This window comes from Lathamus discolor, chromosome 6, assembly GCF_037157495.1.
Source record: "Lathamus discolor isolate bLatDis1 chromosome 6, bLatDis1.hap1, whole genome shotgun sequence".
Taxonomy (NCBI): Eukaryota; Metazoa; Chordata; class Aves; order Psittaciformes; family Psittacidae; genus Lathamus; species Lathamus discolor.
The window spans coordinates 69,100,545-69,119,421 of record NC_088889.1 but is presented as its reverse complement, the minus strand read 5'-3'; the positions used below and the strand labels follow the sequence as shown (position 1 = coordinate 69,119,421).

Here is an 18,877-nt window from a genome sequence, read left to right as displayed (position 1 = left end):
TTGAGAAAGACAGTGGAAGGCGTGATGAGCTGTTCTTTGGACATCCAGAAGGTAGATTGCTGAAGTTTGAGGGCCTGTTGGACTACTGAAGACCCAGGTAAAGCCAGCTGTTTAGACTTTTTCTCCCCAAAGACAGCTGTGCATTCCTTACAGCAAAACACTGGTGAAGTGCACAGCCTGGCACAAGCGCTTCTTGTGTGCTGTGAACCAGCAGCACACAGTAGAGCAGGTGGACCAAAGAGCAGCTTCACCCAGTGAAAGAACACAAGAATGGCCAAGTAATAGCCTGTTCTAACCAAACTGATTCTATAAGTAGAATGTCTTCCAATTCTTTGAGAAAGGTTGTTTGAATGCAAGAATGGGTGAATTTTATGTAAGATCTCACTGCTGGCCTTGTTTTGTAGAGGTTTCCCTCTCCAAGGTCATTTGATACTCCATAGCAAAGCTGTGTAAGCTTCTGATGCACCATCCTGCTTGGTTGCCTGTAGCTCTGATGTGTGAAACTTTTGAAAGCCTTAGTTTGTGGAACTTAGTGGTTACAGTTACCAGCCTCTAACCTTTTTCTGCTTGTAGAGCATCTACAAGCAAATATCTTATTTTCTTAGTCAAACTGCAGACTTAACATGAATGATGCTTCTAAGCAAAGGTACAGTTATTTGTGTACACTGCCTCATGGCAGTCTTAGCTGCAAATCATTTCTGAACCCACATCAGTGATTTCTTTGCACCTTGGTGTAAGGGATAAAATCCCTTGTCAAGTGACTTGACCTGAAAACAATTTTCAAATTCTCAGATTTTGTAACAGGTTTAGTATTTTGACTTGGATGTGCTGCTGTTTTTACAGGTGGTGGGAAAGTCCTGAGAAGATGCATACACCATAGACTTGTTCTTGAGATCACATTTACGCATTCTCCCTAGAAACAACAGATTTTGAGAAACAATAATGGTTTACTGTATTTAGAATAATTTTACATACAGCATGTAAGTTTGAAATGAGAGCTGCTGTGCAAAGTGGTGAAGCTAGGTTTTGATTAAATTGAATACTGGGCAGGAAAAGATTTGCTATAAACATGCCAAGGTGGCTCTGTTATTGCACATGGATTTTGGTAATGTAATTGTAAACTTTGTGGACTGCTTATTGAAAGGGTGACTGCAGAAAAAAGTGGATGTAATGCTTTTCTGGAATGTTCTTACCCAGCTGCATCTGTGTTGCAGGTTTTTTTTCTCTGTATGCTTTCCCTTCCTTTCTCTAGCTACAACTGTAAAGCTAGAGGTTGAGTTTAATTCACTTGAAAATTATCTCCATTTCTTGCTTCTAAGGAGGATTACTTTGACAAACAGTTGTCTGAGATGGTTGTCTCAGATATGTTTTTTGAGTACTGTGCATATTCATAAATTGCTGTTTCATGTAGTGCTTTATGATACCGAATATGCAGAAGCTTTACACAAGGAAAAGAGGTGGACTCCAAGTAAAATAAACCAATGTTAGAATCCAGTACTCTTGTCTCCTAAGCATATCATTGCTCAGGCAGCTAATTTATTTCTTTTTCCTTCCTTTTTTTTTTTTTCTTCTTTTTTTGTTAGATAATTCTGAAGTGATATCAGGATGGGCTGTGAATAGGAGTTATTCAGGATCTAGAGAAAAGGACTAGGAAGTGAGCGTGTCTGAAACACTGCAACCATCTTTTCTCCCTCCTTTTCTCTATTTCTATGACAGATACATGGTGCTGGCTTTCTTTGAACACTTATTAATCTTTCTGTAGTCCTAATATTCTCTATTGTTTCTGTTAGTATTTGGAGGTGCGTTAATATAAGTGTTCTATAACACAGCAATAATTTACAATTTTATGTGTAAAAACGGGGCTTTGTTTTTTTGTTTTTAACGATGCTCTGTAAAAAGCATATGACGTAGCTGAATGCTTTAATTTATTTACTTCAGAATGGGTTTTATCAAGGAATTGTTTCCTTGCATGGATTATTTTTTTCCCAACACCAGTAATGGGTATCACTTTTCTGTTCTTCAGATCTTCCCATTTGGTGTTCTCAGTCATAGTTGAGAACACAACAGGGTGTGCATAATAATAAAGTCAAGCTGTGGTTTTGAAATGTGTGGGCTTGCTCTGTCAGTAATGAATTATTTCCATTTTTTTCTTTTTTAATTAAATCATACATGAGAGATCAGCAGGAAGGCTGGCTTGTCATGAAGGAAAAGGTGCTGCACCACAGCACTCAGAAGTTTACATGTAGGTGCTGCTTCTCATTGAAATGTGAGACAGGTTTTGGGGGGGGGGGATTTTGTCAAATAAAAAGTAATTTTTCACAGAACTGAGTTTGCAGCATCAGTTTTGTGCAACTGTTAGTAGACTTTTTATTTTAAATCAGAATGCATTGTCCAATCTGTTTTACAGTACCCTCTGGAACATGTTTTACTCTGTAGTCCAATGGAAACCTTGCAGTTAGGAACTTTGGTTTAAGAAAATAATGCACTTTTTTGTATTAATGTATTTTTTTGTATTGATAGGGACTGAAAACAAAATAAGTCCATTCTCTGGACCAGAGATTTGGTAGCTGCCTTTTATCTCTTTAAATATTCAAGTGTTGGGCCTTACTGAATCTGGTGTACTGGACCAGATTCAGTTATGTTACAGCAAATCATAAAAAAGGTCTTTAATAAAAGGCAGGGGGAAGCTCAATGCTTATTCAAGTAAATACTATTTCTTAATTCTATCTTTACAAGTTTTCTCCATTGTACCAAAAATTCTGCTATTTCTTGCTATTGTAAGCATGCTAATACCACTTTTTGAAATATATATGGCTTTCACCAATAAGTAAAAAAAGTGAAGAAAAACCCAAGTTCCGCTATGGTATTTGATAGGAACAGGTAAGGGAGCTGTACATGGAGAGCCATATTTAATCTCAAATAATTTATGTTTTAAACAAAGCATTTTTCTGTAGTATTCTCCACACAGCGTGGCATATTCAGTGTTGTTCTTGTGTCTTGATGCTTTTAAAGAGCTTAATCTCTTTTTCTCCATGAAGAATATTGTGATGAATACTGAAGCACTAATGTAAAAAGAACTTCCTATACTTATATTTTGATTAATTAGTAAAAGATTTTTATGTAGTTTTGAAAATAAATGTTAGTGGTGTAATGTATTTGAGTAAGAGGAAAATACAACGATGGGAGATATTAAGCCACTAAAGTCTTGTGAGCCTTTTATAATTCTGTTAAACGCAAAATACAAATATAAAGGATATTCACATTCCTTTGGATTCAGTTTGTCAGTGGGCTCATGCATTTTGATAGCTGACTTGATGTAGGACAAACGTATGCTTGAACGGAGTAACTCCATGGTGCTGTGTGTTTGTGTTCTGTCCAAATCACTTTATATGTATGTTTGTTGTTGGGTGGAGAACCATTTCTTTTGAGCTTTGAAAATATAAAAATAAGGAACTTCATTTTGAGAAAGAAATGGCCAGCTTTTTAGTAGAAAACACATATGACAGTGTAACACTTAAAGATGTGCTCTGTATTCAGTTTGCCTTTAAACAGACAGTATGTCAGCTTTTCTGTGTCTTAGTTTAGCCACTACCAAGACTGAAATAATAATCTGCTGCTCACAGAGATCTCTTTGCTGTAATTAATTCTGAGGATGCTCATACACACTTAAGAAAAAACAAACCCCTGAATGTTACTGGGGTAGAAGCAAGAGTGCCCCACAGCATCACGGGAAAGAGATGTCGGGTGTAATTCTTTTTCCAGATGGCACCCCTACAGGTGAGGCAGCAGGCTGTGAAATTATGTTCTAAATTACACTACAGATGAGCACAGCACACTGAGCAAAAGGCTTTGGTATAAGTGATAAATGAATTAATTCAGTACCGCTGACAGCTTATTGTAACTTACAGGAATGCTATAATGAGTTGGGGGGAAGATAGAACTGAGATTGGAAAGGTCAAGGAAAGGACAGTGACAATTTCCTGTATTTCTCATTGAAAAGTGTGTTTTGCAGCTGTACTTCTTGCACTTGTTTGGCAGACATAGGTGATGGGCATTTTAGCCAGGAAGAAATAACTGAAGAGCTGATCTGTAAAAATGTTGATTCGTAACTTAATGACTCTTGGTGACAACTGGTCTTAAGATGTGTCCTAGGGGCTACATTAAAAGTACTGTGAAAACAACTCATTTTCAGTTAAAGGCATCTGAAGAGATTTTTTTAGTATCTATTTTTTAAACTGTAAGAGTCAGAGTAAAACTCTGGTCCTGTTCTGTTCTCTATGCTGTAAGCATAAAGTCTGCCTGGTGCAATTGGAGCTTCTGGTCTTTGCAGGTCTTTTGCAAATGCTTACTAAAAGTACTGCTCACAAAGCAGTAGTCTTTGTTCTGGGACCTATTCTAAGGACATGCGAAAAAATAGGCAGTAAAGTGGAAGAACAAACATTTGGAAGAAGAATGTCCAGTAGTGCACTGTCCTGTTACTGGAAGAAACAGGTTGAGAAGAAGGCATTTCCATTTTCTTCAAACTGTGTTCTTGTTGAACACATATACATTGAGCTTCAAGTTTCTTGTGTTCTAATTTTTTTTTTTAGGTTAGTTTTCTTTTTAGGCTGCAGTGTGAATGGTGACTTCTATACGTGATTCTGAACTTGCAGAATATTTTGTTCTAAGAGCTTTAGATGAAATAAATATTCAAGATGTCATGAACTTGGAGTAAACTTGGTATTCTTAGCTGTACAGTTCCTATGCAATGCTGCCTATCTTCAGTAAGGAGGCATGATTGTAGAATCACAGAATGGTTTTGGTTGGAAGGGACCTTAAAGCTCATCCACTTCCAACCCCCCGCCACGGGCAGGGACACCTTCCACTAGACCAGGTTGCTCCAAGCCCCGTCCAACCTGGCCTTGAACACTGCCAGGGATGGGGCAGCCACAGTTTCTCTGGGCAACCTGTGCCAGCTCCTCAGCACCCTCACAGGGAAGAACTTCTGTCTAAGATCTCATCTCAATCTCCCTTCTGTCAGGTTAAAGCCATTCCCGCTTGTCATGTCACTACCTGCCCTTCTAATAAGCCCCTTTCCAGGTTTCTTTTTGTCCCCTTTAGGCACTGAAAGGCTGCAATAAGGTCTCCCTTCAAAATAAAAATTAATCCCTTTGGTTTTAAAAATATGGTTGGTTACTGCTGATGGGTCCAAATTCTGGACTTGCAATTGCCTTTTCTTCTTTCTTACTGGCAATGAGTGTATAAATCAAACCATATGGCTAAGCTGTTTTTTAAGCAAAATGAGAATTAGGATGCTCTGTGAAAATCCAAAATCTGTGCCAGTTAGTCTTAATTGATTTCATGTCATAAGAATGTGGTGTATTTGGTAAGTATGAGGATCGTTCTCAAACTTGGAAGATAGAAAGGGTGTAAAGTAAGTAAATAAAGTGAAAAGCAAAGGGTTTATATATCTCTTGGAAATCTGCAGTTTACTTAAAAGTAGTTGAGAAAAAGTATGTTCTATATAAGATGCCACTTGTATCCAATACTTCTATATAGGGGTCTTGGAAATGTTGAATTAAGAAATATTATTTTCTGTTTCAGAAAATGGCTGACTGAAGTTTAAGTTATTCTAAACATGCATAGCAGTATGATTTAAACTGCTATAAAATTAACACCAAAACCCCTATGTAAATCTAGTTCTGTCCGTTTTTATCCTGAGAGTTCTTTAAGTTCAGTCGCTGCTAAATGATGCCGAACATCCAGAGAACTTACGTCTTTGGCATAAAATTTATTTCTGCCTGTCTTAGTGAGCACCACGAGACTGCAAACATGAAGAAGCAAAGGTGCATTCCACTTGGTGTTTCTCTGACAATTTTAATGTTACTGGAAGGTTGAAGTGGGAAGGGATTTTCTTGGGATTTGGGCATTTTCTTCATATGGTGCTTCCGAGTTATTCCGAAAAAATCAATCCATACAGCTTTTCACTTTGAATTGAATTTGATTTCTTTTGATGTTGTAGGACTATAGGGTAATTGTTGGTGTGTTGCCTGTAGTTTATTAATTTAGTTAGGTGATAGATACTTGTAGTTTGGGAAATTAAAGATGTTACTTCGTGTAACATAAGTTTTGAAGTGAAAGTACTGCCATTGAGAAATTCTCTGGGTGCTGGCTCTTTTTGAGGTGTATGGGCAATATGAAGGTCTTAAAATATGTTAATAAAGTCTATATGTAAGTTGATTAAATAGGCTACAGAAGAAGCATGATGATTTCTGAAATCTTTCCCTTTTCTGTAAACAGGGTTATTTCCTTCTCTTTGAGTCAATGCTGGATTCTGTCATCTATGCAAAGGACAAGTACCTGGCTGAGGGAGGCTCAGGTTGGTGTGCATAATTCTTTTAATAAATTTAGCTCTGGGGGGAAACTAAATGAACTCTTGAGACTTAGAATAAGCTGTGCATGATGAGAAAGTTGCCAGTCTAAATGAAAAATGTTTCCATTAGTATGAGCTTCAAGGCATTAATTTGCTGTATGGATAATAGAAGAACGTTAGATGGGGTATCAAGGTCTCAAGTTAATGGTGTTTTTGAGAACAGAAGGGCTTATTTATTCTTAAGTACAGTCTAAATTTTTCCTCCCTACTTCTTCCCACACATGTGGGCATTTGTTTTCACCTCTCAAAATCCCAGTTTCTGCATAATTATAAACAGAGGAAAATAAGTTCTATTCTGTAGGATGTGGCACTGTTTGAGTAAGCTGTTGTGATTTATAGGAAGAATGGATAGGATGGTTTTTTTGGAGGAGGGAAGTTGCATGGGAAGAACATAGTTTCAGACAACAGAAGCCACATGAAATAACTAATGGAATTACACTGTTTTTTTTCAGCATATTTTATCCTGCTGGGAATATACTAATTTTCTTTGTGATTGGATGGTAGGGAAAGGTCAGAATATTAAAGTTTTATTTTTAAGAGATTTCTTTTATCTTTTTAAGTAGCTTAAGTAGTATCATCTTAAGCAGTGTTTAAGTGCCTGTAAATATTTATTCCTCATGTGATGCCATTTTCTGCACCAGCTCTGCATATGCTTTATTCCTTGTGCTCTGTTCCTTTGTCAGTATTGTATTTCATATTGACCTTTTCAATTGTAGTCATCAGTCTGGGTTTTTTTTTTTTTCCCCCTTTTGTGCTAACCATGCACATAGTTAGTTTCACTACGCTGACTTAATGATTGGATTAATGACTGTGTAAGTGCTCACTGCAGTGCTTCTCTGATTGCAGCAAGCTTTTGTGTGCTACAGAGTGCAGTAGAAAAAATGGGGGATTATGCAGTGGTTCAATGTTTGATCACAAAGCTGACTATACCAGCAAGAGATTACTGTTCGTGTGATAAAATACTTAGAAGCCACTTGAACAACATGACAGAGTAAGAGCTTTTTTTGTTTTTAGCAATTTAGGATTGTCAGCAGATCTGGAATATAGTCGTTCTATGCTCTGTACAGATATATGCTGATAATTTTACACTGCAATATGATTAAGTCTGGGAGACATTCCCTAAAATTGTAAGGAATCTTCTTATGTTTAGCTACTATTTCCAAAGCTTCTGAAAAAGGCCAGAGACTTGTGACCTCTATTGAAACTGTTATAGTATCTTGTTTTCTATTTGTATTGTTGGTAAACTCGCTAGTGGCTTGTGCCTCCCAAAGTTTCCTTTGAAAGACAGGGTATGCTGATTCTGCAGTACACATATCCTTTGTGCTTTGGGAATATGTTGGGACCTTATTTGACTCTTCAGAACATACAGTGTTGTACAGTCACAGGTTGGTATGGCCAGATTTTAAATGGAACACTATTTCCTTAAGATGCCCACAATTACTGCTCCCCTGCCAGCTTGTATAGCAGGTAAATGGCTGTGCCTAAGGTTATTGAGAAAGTTGCTCAGCAATCAGCTTAGCAAGACAGACACTTCTGCAGTGTGGATGAATAGCAGCAGGACTGTGGGCTTATCCATGTTTAGGTGAGGCAAAACTAAGAGCTCATTTGTGGGTGAAGCCTTACCAGAGAAACTCCTGAGTCTGCCATAAAGCTTAACTTTCTCTTGAGCTGCTTTGTACTGTTGAGCCCAAGATCATTATTACTGGGACTGTTTGAAAGCTAAAAAATATCAGTAGAAGCAGCTGTGATTTGGCCAGATTTTGAATGATTGAGCTAGGAATAGAAACCAAATGTGTAACTTTGTGCTCAGTCAGTCAGATCGTCGTTACTTTAATTTTGCCTATTGGCCAGCTGAAGTGAATTATACCAAACTGTCTAGGGTAATTTATACAGTACATAATAGCTTTATTTGGGAACAAAATTCTTGCTGTCCAGGACCCATCTGTTTGTTCTTTAGAGCTGTTACTTGCTCGAGTATAGGTTTTTGCATACACTTGAGCTGAGTGCATGTTAGTGAGGGGTGGCATAGGTAAGGAAGGCGTCATTCAAAAAGTAATGCTGTTTGCTTGGTCACATTGAAATGATGATGGTATTCACTTGGAATCATTTCCATATCCCTGTAGGATTGCTGCCTTACCCTTCTGCATCGTGAAGTTTGTGAGGCATTGCTAAGGGATAAAGGATTTCCCATTGTATTCTGTTCACCACGTGAGCTGTTCCTAGTGACAGATGACTTCTGGGCACTGAGTCGAGAAGGACACAGATGGTCAAAACGATGAATCTGTGAGAGCATTGAGGACTGTGCTTTTTGTCCAATCAGCATTTTGTTCATTTCACTTGTGAGAAGGAATAATTATTAAATTGTAGGCGTAATGAGATTAAAAAAATAGTAAGTCTGTCAGGATTGCACAGGCAAGTATTGCAGGGTTGCAGAAAGAGCAGAGGATTTCCAAGGGGATCGATGATAGTGGGTGAAATGGCAAATGCAGTTTTTTAAGCAGATGCATTTAAACATTTTCAAAACTCTATAGCGTTTAGATGATTTAGGCTGATATTTAGATAACATGCTTATATTTCAAGTCAAACCTCAATATAGCATATGCTTCTGTACGTAAGTTAGGTAAATTTGGAAGTTAATGCATCACTGTAGTTTCTTGCCTGTGCACTGTTGGTGGAACACAGATTTGTTCTTGTGGATTCTGAACAGGCATTGTCTACTTCTTTGTTGTTATTTTGATTGGCTAAACTAAAATTGCAGCTTAGATTAGAGCATTAGTGTTTACATTTTTGCTTCTTGTTAAGCACTTTGCATATAATATCTATAATATATATAATGATATTTGATATGTAATTAATCATAAGTTCCACTACTAATTTAAGGATTTGCTGTGTGGACCAAGAGATTTAATTAAAAATTATTGTACCACTGAAATATTTAATGCTTGATAGACATGGTAAAGTTTTTCCTATTAACAGAATGTCCCAGAAACGTGGGCTACTCAGAAGAGGGGAGATTATAAAGTAGTTGATTACTTTTTGCTGTGGTTTTCACTTGCAGTGATGCCAGCATGCTCCTGTAAGTGTATTCTGTAACTAGAGACTTCCAGTCTCTTTGCATTGCTCTTCTCGCCAAATGCCTGGCATCCTTTTGAAGAGCATTTCCCTGAAAAATATTCCCTCAAAGGCTTGTAGTCTTAGCTTTTGCTGTCTTGCTTCACACTGTGTTTGAGGTTTTGCGGCATCAGTGGTGGCTCTTGGAGGTCTGAGATGCTGGGAGGTAAAGCCAAATTAAATGCAGTTGTCACACTAGTAAACAGCAACATCAGATCTTCAAGAAATGGAAATTCCTTATTGATGGCTCCAGAAATCACTTGCAGATACTCCTGCCATCAGATGTTGAATCTTTGTGTGTGTGGCAACTGTCAGGTGTGCTGGAACTAAATTATTTGTTTCAGGCAAGGCAGTTTGAACGCCTTCCTGTTTCCATTCTCATCAGACTGCCTTTTTATTGCCAAGTTAATTGTAGGCTGTTCCTGGAGAAACCTGCTCTGAATCCCTTGTCTGTAAAAGGTGATAGCTTACCAGTGGGATTCCAGTTTAAGCTTGCTGGTATTTCTTTATTTATTCTGTTTTAAACAGAGATGAGACAAATGACGGCATGTTCATATTTTGCATAAACTAGTCATGCTAAATGTAGATTGCTTACTTTAATGTCTTCACATGAAAAGAAAAAAGCTTTTTTAGACAACTCTTCTTTATCATTAATATGTGTGATCTGATTTCCTCGATCTACTCTCACTAGATAAAAGTTCTAATTTCAATTTTCTGCTTCTATCTTCCGTATAGGGAAAAATATACTGTTTTTCTGACTTACCATGCTATACCAATGATTTCTCCATACTTGTTTTGATAAGCTACAATTTCAAGCAGTGCTGAAGACAAGATTAATTTTACAGTTCATCAGACTTTGGAGAGAAAAAAAGAGAAACTTAGCTTTAGTTTTATCAACACTGACACATTCATGTTTCAATAAAAAAAATAAAGTGCTTATTAGTATGCATTTTGTTCTGAAGCCAGCTCAAGAATTCAATATATGCGGCTTTTAGAGGCTTTAAACCTCTAAAACCAAAACATAGGAATTTCTTTGTGTAAAAAAAACTGTCTGAATATAAATTGGGCGTCTCTTACTGTTCCATAGTGCTGTAGACAGCCATGTTCATAGCAGCTGTTCTTTGCGTCTTTTCCAGTCAGCAGTGGTTGGAGATTGCTGAGGGATTGACTGGCTTTGCTGTAGACAGCAGTCAAAAAGGCAAATGTCGATCTTGCACTGCCATTTGGAAAAGCTGTAAAGAGTACTTGTTCTGAAGGTATTCTTGGGAAAAGTGTGAAGATAATATAAGAACAATAGCTGTCATCCTAAAGCTGTGGGGGGAATCAACGAGGAAGTTATTCTCTGTCTGTTGGGTCATTTCCATATTCTTGAGATGCAGATAGAAGAGTTGTTAATCTTTTCCAGTACTCAAAAATGATTTTTTAAGTTGTAAGGCAAGTACCAGCCAGAGCTGATAAGAAACAGGAATAAAATTCTTGAGTGAGTATACTTGTGCTTTTCTGGCAATAGGGTATTTTCACAGAGGTTTCTTGTTACTGCAAAGCTCTCATCTGAATTTTCCTTTGGATATATAAGCCAGAATAGTATGTTCTAAGTTACTTTCTTCAGACATCAAATTTCCAGTTGTTTCCTAGCAGTGGGATTCAACTACAAAGATCTTTTGTCATGAACAGGAAATACTTGGGTAATGTGGGAAAACTATGTTTCAATCTCTAGTCTCTTCTGTGGACAAGTGGGACTCCAGAAAATAAAGTAGTAGAAAGTATCTTGTCCAATAGCTGAGAAAGGTTATTTGTTCTTTTAAGATGTTGCTCACTTAGAGAAAAGAAAAAGAAAGAAGAGAAAGTCCTCTTTATGCATACATAAAATTAAAAAATCACTAATCTGTTTCTTTTGTTGCAGTTTATCCTGACATGTGTACCATTAGTCTAGTAGCTGTTGGAGACATGAAGAAACATGCAGACAAGCTACTTTTCTGGGAAGATGTGTATGGCTTTGACATGTCTTGCATGAAGAAGGCTGTAATTCCAGAAGCTGTTGTGGAAGTGCTGGATCCAAACACAGTGATATCTACAGCCAGTGTCATTAAGGTACCATACTTAAGTGTGTAGAAAGCAATTAGAAGTTTCCTCTTTTTACAGAGGAGAGGATAAAAAATACGCATGCACACAGACTTAGGCATCTTCAAAATGCAACAAGTTCACTAAGATTCTTCGTCTTAAGACTGGAAGACTCATTAATTGCCTTAGTTTTAGCAAGTTTGAGCTCTTAATAAAGTAGTATTCCCATATTTAGATTGCTCTGTTGTATATTTTCTTCTATCCAAACCCAAACTTGCATTGAAGTTACACATTGCATCACTGAAATCTAAACTATACCAAAAAAACCCTCCACAACATAGAATGTAGAGTTTTCTTCTACTTTGCTTCCCTTTTCAGTTCAGTCCATCTGCTGAGTTGCGTAACTTTATCCAACAGAGCAACCATGTCTAAAAATGCAATATTAGTTTCTGCAATACTAATTGAATTAATTTTATGCTTGATTTTCTGTGGTGTCCTTTTTTTGTAGCAGCGAAGTTGATAGTACTTCATATGAGAGAACACCTACATGATAAGATCTAATTCCAAAACACAGACTGGTTTGCAATTCTGATGAACTTTGTGATTAGTAATATTTCGAGCAGGTCAGATAAAATTGAAAGAAGGACTATTATAAATCAAGATTTTCTGCCACAATGGCATTCTAATTATTGTTCATACAGTTAATTTTCTATTGTAATACACTGAAAACAGTACTATTACTGCCATTCCTTCAATGGGAATTACCACTTTAGTAAAGAGGTAATTTCTATTTAAATGCATTCCTGTGTTACTTTGATATAGAAGAAAATAGATTTGTGTAATTTATCACTGAACTTGAAACCATTACTGAGGTCTCTTCCAGTGTAGAAACTACTTGCTGTGGTCAGTTGTCAGTCCTGCCCACAAAAGCAGTAACAGGTCAAGTACAGTTTTGTTGTAAGTATATCCTGATGCAAGTTATTGTTTAAGCTTTTCTTGTCTATAATTTGGTTACAGAGATTTTAAATTTCCTTTTTTTTTTCTTTTTTTAATTGGGCATTCAATTATAGGAAGTGCTGAGACTAATGCTTCTTTAACTTGAATAACTACTTTGGCCTCCTTATGCATCTCTACATCTCTACTTCCTTTTTTTACAGGACACCTGTAATAGGTTCTGTGGCTTAAGGCTTACAAGTGACTGTTTTCCTTGAGTGTAAGGAGAGGGTCGAGTGATCAAGTCAGTTGTTGGAATATATTTTGCAGACCTGTCATTATAGTGAAGATAAATTCCACCATTAGTGAATGAATGTGCACAAAACAGAGGTGCAAAGCACAGATTAAGAAGAGCAAGTAGAGACAGGACAAGGGGGAATGGCTTTAACTTGACAAGAGAGATTTAGATCAGATATAAGGAAAAAGTTCTTCCCTGTGAGGGTGGTGAAGCCTTGGCACAGGTTGCCCAGAGGAGCTGTGGCTGCCCCATCCCTGGCAGTGTTCAAGGTCAGGTTGGACGGGTCTTGGAGCAACCTGGTTTAGTGGAAGGTGTCCCTGCCTGCAGCAGGGGTTGGAGCTAGACGATCCTTAACGTCCCCCTTCCACCCCACACCATTCCATGAGTCTGTGAAGAGTCTGAGGCTGTAATTGTTAGCCATCTGACAGGTTTGTGCAATGAGTGAGGCATAGGCTTTCTCACCCACCATTTTAATAACATTTTACCTGTTCTAATTCAAGTGGAAGTGTAGTTGAATACTTCTTGCAAATAGGTTAAGTTTGGTATACAGGAAATTAAGAACATATATGGTACCTTGGGTGGGATGGTTTAGTGTGAGGTGTCCCTGCCTGTGGCAGGGGGGTTGGAACTAGATGATCTTGAGGTCCTTTCCAACCCTAACTATTCTGTGATTTTACTGAAAATAAACAGCTGCAAGGATGAGTTAAGCTCTGTCTGTTTGTTAGGCAAACAGATAAACAACATCTTCACCTGGAAAATGTTGATAACTAGTTTAATGTGCCAAATGAGGTCTATAAGCTGATAATACATGCCCCTTTCTAATATGTGCCATCATGAGCAGTCACTGTCCAGCTCAGGTGTATGTGATTTGCAAATTGTGTCATTGTGCAGCATTTTGCATCACTTTGATGCTTAATGCTTTTATACTCCTTTGTACTCGGGTAGCAGTCACAGTTTTTAAAACAACCTAAAGTCAATGTATGAGCTTCTTAGCTGAAGTTACAGCACAAAGTTGTAAAATTAATGAGTTGAGCAAAGTGTCTTTACAGGTAAACTGTTTTAATCAGTAGCCATTCCATAAAGCAGATGGATATATTTTTAAGGAAAAGTTTTAAAGGGTTCCAATTTATCATGTGATTATTACAGAAGAGATTTTAGTGTGTTTGCTCTGATTAGCTGCTGCTTGTTTTATATAGTTTATAGTGTAACTTCTCAGGAAGCAAAACTTTTGCTTGAGGAAAGACAAAGCAGCATCAAGAAATATTTATTAATAATGGTTGTGATACTATATTCAGCATTATATGGCATCAGCCATAAATAAAGCATCAGCCTTCCAGTATCTGAGGGGAGCCTACAGGGGTGCTGGAGAGGAACTCTTCATCAGGGACTGTAGCGACAGGACAAGGGTGAATGAGTTCAATGGGTTCAGGTTAGATACAAGGAAGAAGGTCTTTGTGAGGGTGGTAAGGCACTGGAACAGGCTGCTCAAAGAAGTGGTAAATGCTCCATCCCTGGCAGTGTTCAAGGCCAGGTTGGATGGAGCCTTGGGTGACATGGTATAGGGTGAGGCATCTCTGCCCATGGCAGGGGAGAGCTAGATGATCTTAATGTCCTTTCCAACCCTAACTATTCTATGATGCTGTGATTTTAACTGAGTACATAAGCTAAAGAACTTAATACAGTGGAAAAAAAATGGTGGTGTAATTTTTATGAACAACTGAAAATGGAAGCTTATTGTACTTTACAAAGTCTGATTTTATATACGTAGGTGCTAAAAAATTAAGAGTATTGAAATGCACATTGCAACGTTACCATTATTATCCTGGATTTGCTGTGTTTTGTGTTAAATTGAGAATAGCAAAGCAGGCCTCTGTCTCTTGTGCTTTTCTGCTCGGTTGCATCACTTTGATATTTCACATACTCGTACACCTCATGGTTGTGCTGTTATTCAGGAGGGCATCCAGAGGCTGGATAAATGTGCCAATGGTTGTCCTGTGCAGAAAGCTCGGGGCAGCCAAAGGGTGATGCATAATCCTGCTGAGGGGAGGGAAGAATAATCCCACACATCTACAGGGGCTGAAAGTCTACTGTATTGAAAGCAGCTTCACTGAGAAGAGTTTGACAGGCTGAGGGAGCTGGGCTTGTTCAGCCTGGAGAAGAGATGACTCCAAGAAGATCTGAGAGCAGCTTCTAGTGCCTAAAGGGGCTGACAGGAAACCTGAAGAGGAGGTTTGACAGGAACATGTAGTGACAGGAGCATGTAGTGACAGGACAAGGAGGAATGGCTTTAAACTGACAAAGCGGAGATTTAGATAACAGGAAGAAGCTCTTCCCTGTGAGGATGGTGACGCAGTGGCACAGGTTGCAAAGCTGTGGCTGCCTCATCCTTGACAGTGCGCAGGGCGAGGTTGGACAGGGCTTTGAGCAACCTGGTCTAGTGGAAGGACCTTATCGGTGTGTATAAATGACTCATGGTGTTGGAACGTGGAGAAGGTGGGGCCAGAGTCTTCTCAATGATTCTCAGTGGCAGGACAGGAAACAAGGGGCACAAGTTGAACTACAGGCAGTTGTCTTGAAAGATCAGGAAATGGTATTTTACTGTGAGGGCAATTGAACAGTGTGGCACAGTTTACCCAGAGAAGTTGTGGAATCTGTCCTTGGAGATGTTCAGGAGCTATTTGGACATGGTTCTGAGCAACCTGCTCTAGCTGACCCTGCTGTAGACTGATTTCCAGAGGTCCCTTTCAATTATTCCATGATCAATACTACGTTAACCTGGCAAATCAGAAAAGCTCAGTTTGAGCCTGTAGCACTTTTGATACCATATTCTGCCATGTGGCTGTATGAACAGGGAGTAAAACAGGTGAAGATATGTGTGAAAACGACTTGATCTTACCAGTGGGCAGCTGTCATCGAGCAATTGTCTTGAAAGAAGTGAGCTACTACACCTGGCTCCATAGTGCTACTAGTCCAAGTGTCTGTTAGTCCTGGCATTTTGGGAAGGAGTGTTTTAGGTTGTCAGTGTGCAGGCAGGATTAAGTGGGTTTTAAGCCTCTTCCCATTTTTGGAGAGCTGAATTAGTATTGCCCTCAAGAAGTTGTCTCATTATGTAAGCAGCCTTCATCCAAAGGAAGATCTTAAATTTAGCACTGACAGAATTATATTACTTCTTTCAACAGCGTATTGACTGTAATACTGCATCCACTCCAGACTTAGAATTCTCTTCAGATTTCACCCTGACCATCACAACGAGCACAAAGTGTACGGTAAGACAATTTTAGTTTCTTCATGTATGGTCAATAATCATGTTGGACTAATAGCTCATTAATTATGCTTCATTTATGATCAGTCCTTGCCTTGAAACCTTCATTTCCGTGGTACAGAGGTGTCAAATGAGCTCTTCTTGTAAAGAGAGATAAATGTAAAACTCCAGTAGTAATGTTACAGTATAATGCAGGTAGATGAGAAAAGGAAAAGATGAGGAGCCTTAGTACTGGGGTCATTCTGCTTTGTTATCTAGCCCATTTTCTGAAAGAAGAGGTTTCTGTTCAGACATGTTGTTACCACTGTGGTCAAGAAAGACATGGGCACTATTCGCAGATGAGCTTTTCTGAATTTTGGTAAAAAGTGAAACACGGCATAAGGCCAAGGTAGACTACAGCTCATACAATAAACATTTAGCAGCTCCTATGGCAAATGCAGGTTTTTCAAGTTGATGAGCTTTATGTGTGAAGACTGAAGGGGAGCAAATAGAGCATTAGAATCTGAATCTGATAACCAGAGGGTTTACTGCATTTATTGTATTTATTTTATTCAAGTTAGTATTTTTACTTGATGGCAGTTAATATGACTTATGTTCAAAAGAACACTAAGTCTAGAAAGGCTGTGAAATTTGATGGGAGGGGAGTTCTAATTGCAGCATACACAAGCTTAGTATTACTGACAGTATTACAGTACACCTCTGTACTGTGGAAATGAAGGTTTCAAGGGAAGTATTAGAGTGTTGCATTAAATTCAGTAAAGAATCTGGAACAAATCAGAGACTGATCAATTATTTGTTTATCAAACACTAGTCAATATGGAATGGAAGAAAAGGAAAAAGTTTTCAGTCTGGGCGTTAGAATTAAATGAAAACTCAACACAAGGGCATCTTTCAAACACTTCAGAGAAGTTGTGCCTATGTTGTTCAGTATGAATTTACATAAATGCACATTAATTTTGCAGCTTTTTTTTTTTCTCTTTTTTCTCTGGTCGTTCAGTGTTTGGTGCGTGGGAGAAAACAGAGTAACACTGGGTTTGGATTAGTGAGAAATGTCCCCTGCTGGTTTTTCTGGGAAGGCCCATGCAATTTACGTTGTGTGGCTTAGTTTCCAGTTTTGAGGCTTAAGTCGATGAATATACCTGAATGTTTTTACTTAACATACTTCATGTAGGGGAGGGGGAGTGACTTTTGAAATAAAATTACATGAATGTGTTTAAAGCAAAAACAAATTAGGTATTCCAACATAAATATTTATAAGTGTTAAGATGTGTACTTGTTATAGATGTGTATTTAGAAGTGTATAGATGGGTACCTATGTGAGGCTGCATAGCTTGCTTTCTTTGTTGGAATAGGGAAGAAAAGAATCCAATAGAAGGATTTTTGTATTTCTGCCATTAGGCAGGGCAGTTGTGATAATAGTGTACAGATGGGAGTCTGGGTGCTTAGATTAAAGTAATGCATTGAGTTTTTAAACATTAAATGATAAGCAAAGGCAGGGTGACCTAATTTCAAAGATTTTATGATTGCATTAATATGCTTTTACGTTCAACATCAATTATAAATGCTTTCTACCAATTCATACGACTGTCCTCATCAAATTTGACAAAAAGTGTTAGGCTCTGAGATCTGCAGTAGAAACTCAGATTTTTGTAGTCTAGGTTTTTGTGATACTTCAGCTGAGAGCTTCATGCTTAGTTTTATGCCAGGGCATGTCACAGAATCAAGTCCAGAGGGGTAACTGATTTTTAATATATTGTGATAAGTCTGCTACAGCTGTTTTATTTGGCTTTTGTATGTGTATATGAAGAAGAAATGCAGGCTTCTGATACAGACACAAAGAACATAGAATTGTAGAATAGTTAGGGTTGGAAAGGACGTTAAGATTATGTAGTTCCAACCCCCTTGTCATGGGCAGGGACACCATGTTGCTGTATGATGTAATTAGTTAAGTATTGCAATCTTGGGATATCTATATCAAAAAAATACCTGTTTTTCAATGGGTCTGTGTACTAGTTCATGCTGCTGTGTATCTCCTGGTTTTAGTTGTCATGGAATCATTCTAGTTTCCTCAGGGCAGGGTCAGCTTTGATTGCAGATCAAGCTCCAGTTGCAGCCCTGGGTTAATTTTCTTAATGCAGCCACTTTTGAATATCTGGTTAGTTAAACAGGAATCTTTACAAAATCTTGGCCATATTTTTGGGTTTTGGGTAGAGTAAAATAACTTCTTTTGTAAACATCATTTTCCTTAGCGTTAGACCCTTGCAAAAACTTCATTTCTGTTCTATGAATCTGTGGTATCATTGACTTATAAATCAAGATGTGCACCTTGCAGGGAGAAGGAGAGGGGAGTGAGGGAAAAACAATGTTTCTGCAATTTCACAGTGAATGCAGGTCCTAAAAAATGATCAGAACTCTGTGAAGTATTTTGCACTTCATGATTTAGGTTTATTGACACTTTGAGTGAAATTTCTACTTCTTCTTTGATGGATTGGAGAAGTTTAGTTGGGAGTTGACAGTTCATCCATCATATCAGGCTGCCTAACCTTGCAGTAAATGAACAATAAAAGCCCATTATTTATATTGAGATTTTTAGGAGATGCTTTAGGATTCCAATTTGTCCTTTGAAAGTAACATTTGATGTATTTCTTGTTTGCATCCATGTTATGTTGTTCTATTGGCACAAAAAGAGACAGATGGTTTAATTTCCCAAACTTCTAGCTTTGATACATGTCTCTGCTGATTTTGCCTTTTTCAAAATATTAACATTTCAAAATATTTTTGCTTTATTTGCAAAGTATTA

The 18,877-nt window shown here is 37.9% G+C and overlaps 1 protein-coding gene across 2 annotated transcripts in view; it reads left to right on the top strand.

Annotated features, from left to right (window-relative positions):
- Positions 1-18,877, top strand: part of PRMT3 (protein arginine methyltransferase 3) — a 67,636-nt gene that overhangs the window by 26,770 nt on the left and 21,989 nt on the right. For both annotated transcript variants that reach the window (XM_065683419.1, XM_065683420.1), the window contains exons 11-13: positions 6,280-6,358; positions 11,427-11,614; positions 15,995-16,081. In XM_065683419.1, coding sequence (XP_065539491.1) covers positions 6,280-6,358; positions 11,427-11,614; positions 15,995-16,081 — 354 coding nt within the window. The remainder of the gene's footprint in view (positions 1-6,279; positions 6,359-11,426; positions 11,615-15,994; positions 16,082-18,877) is intronic.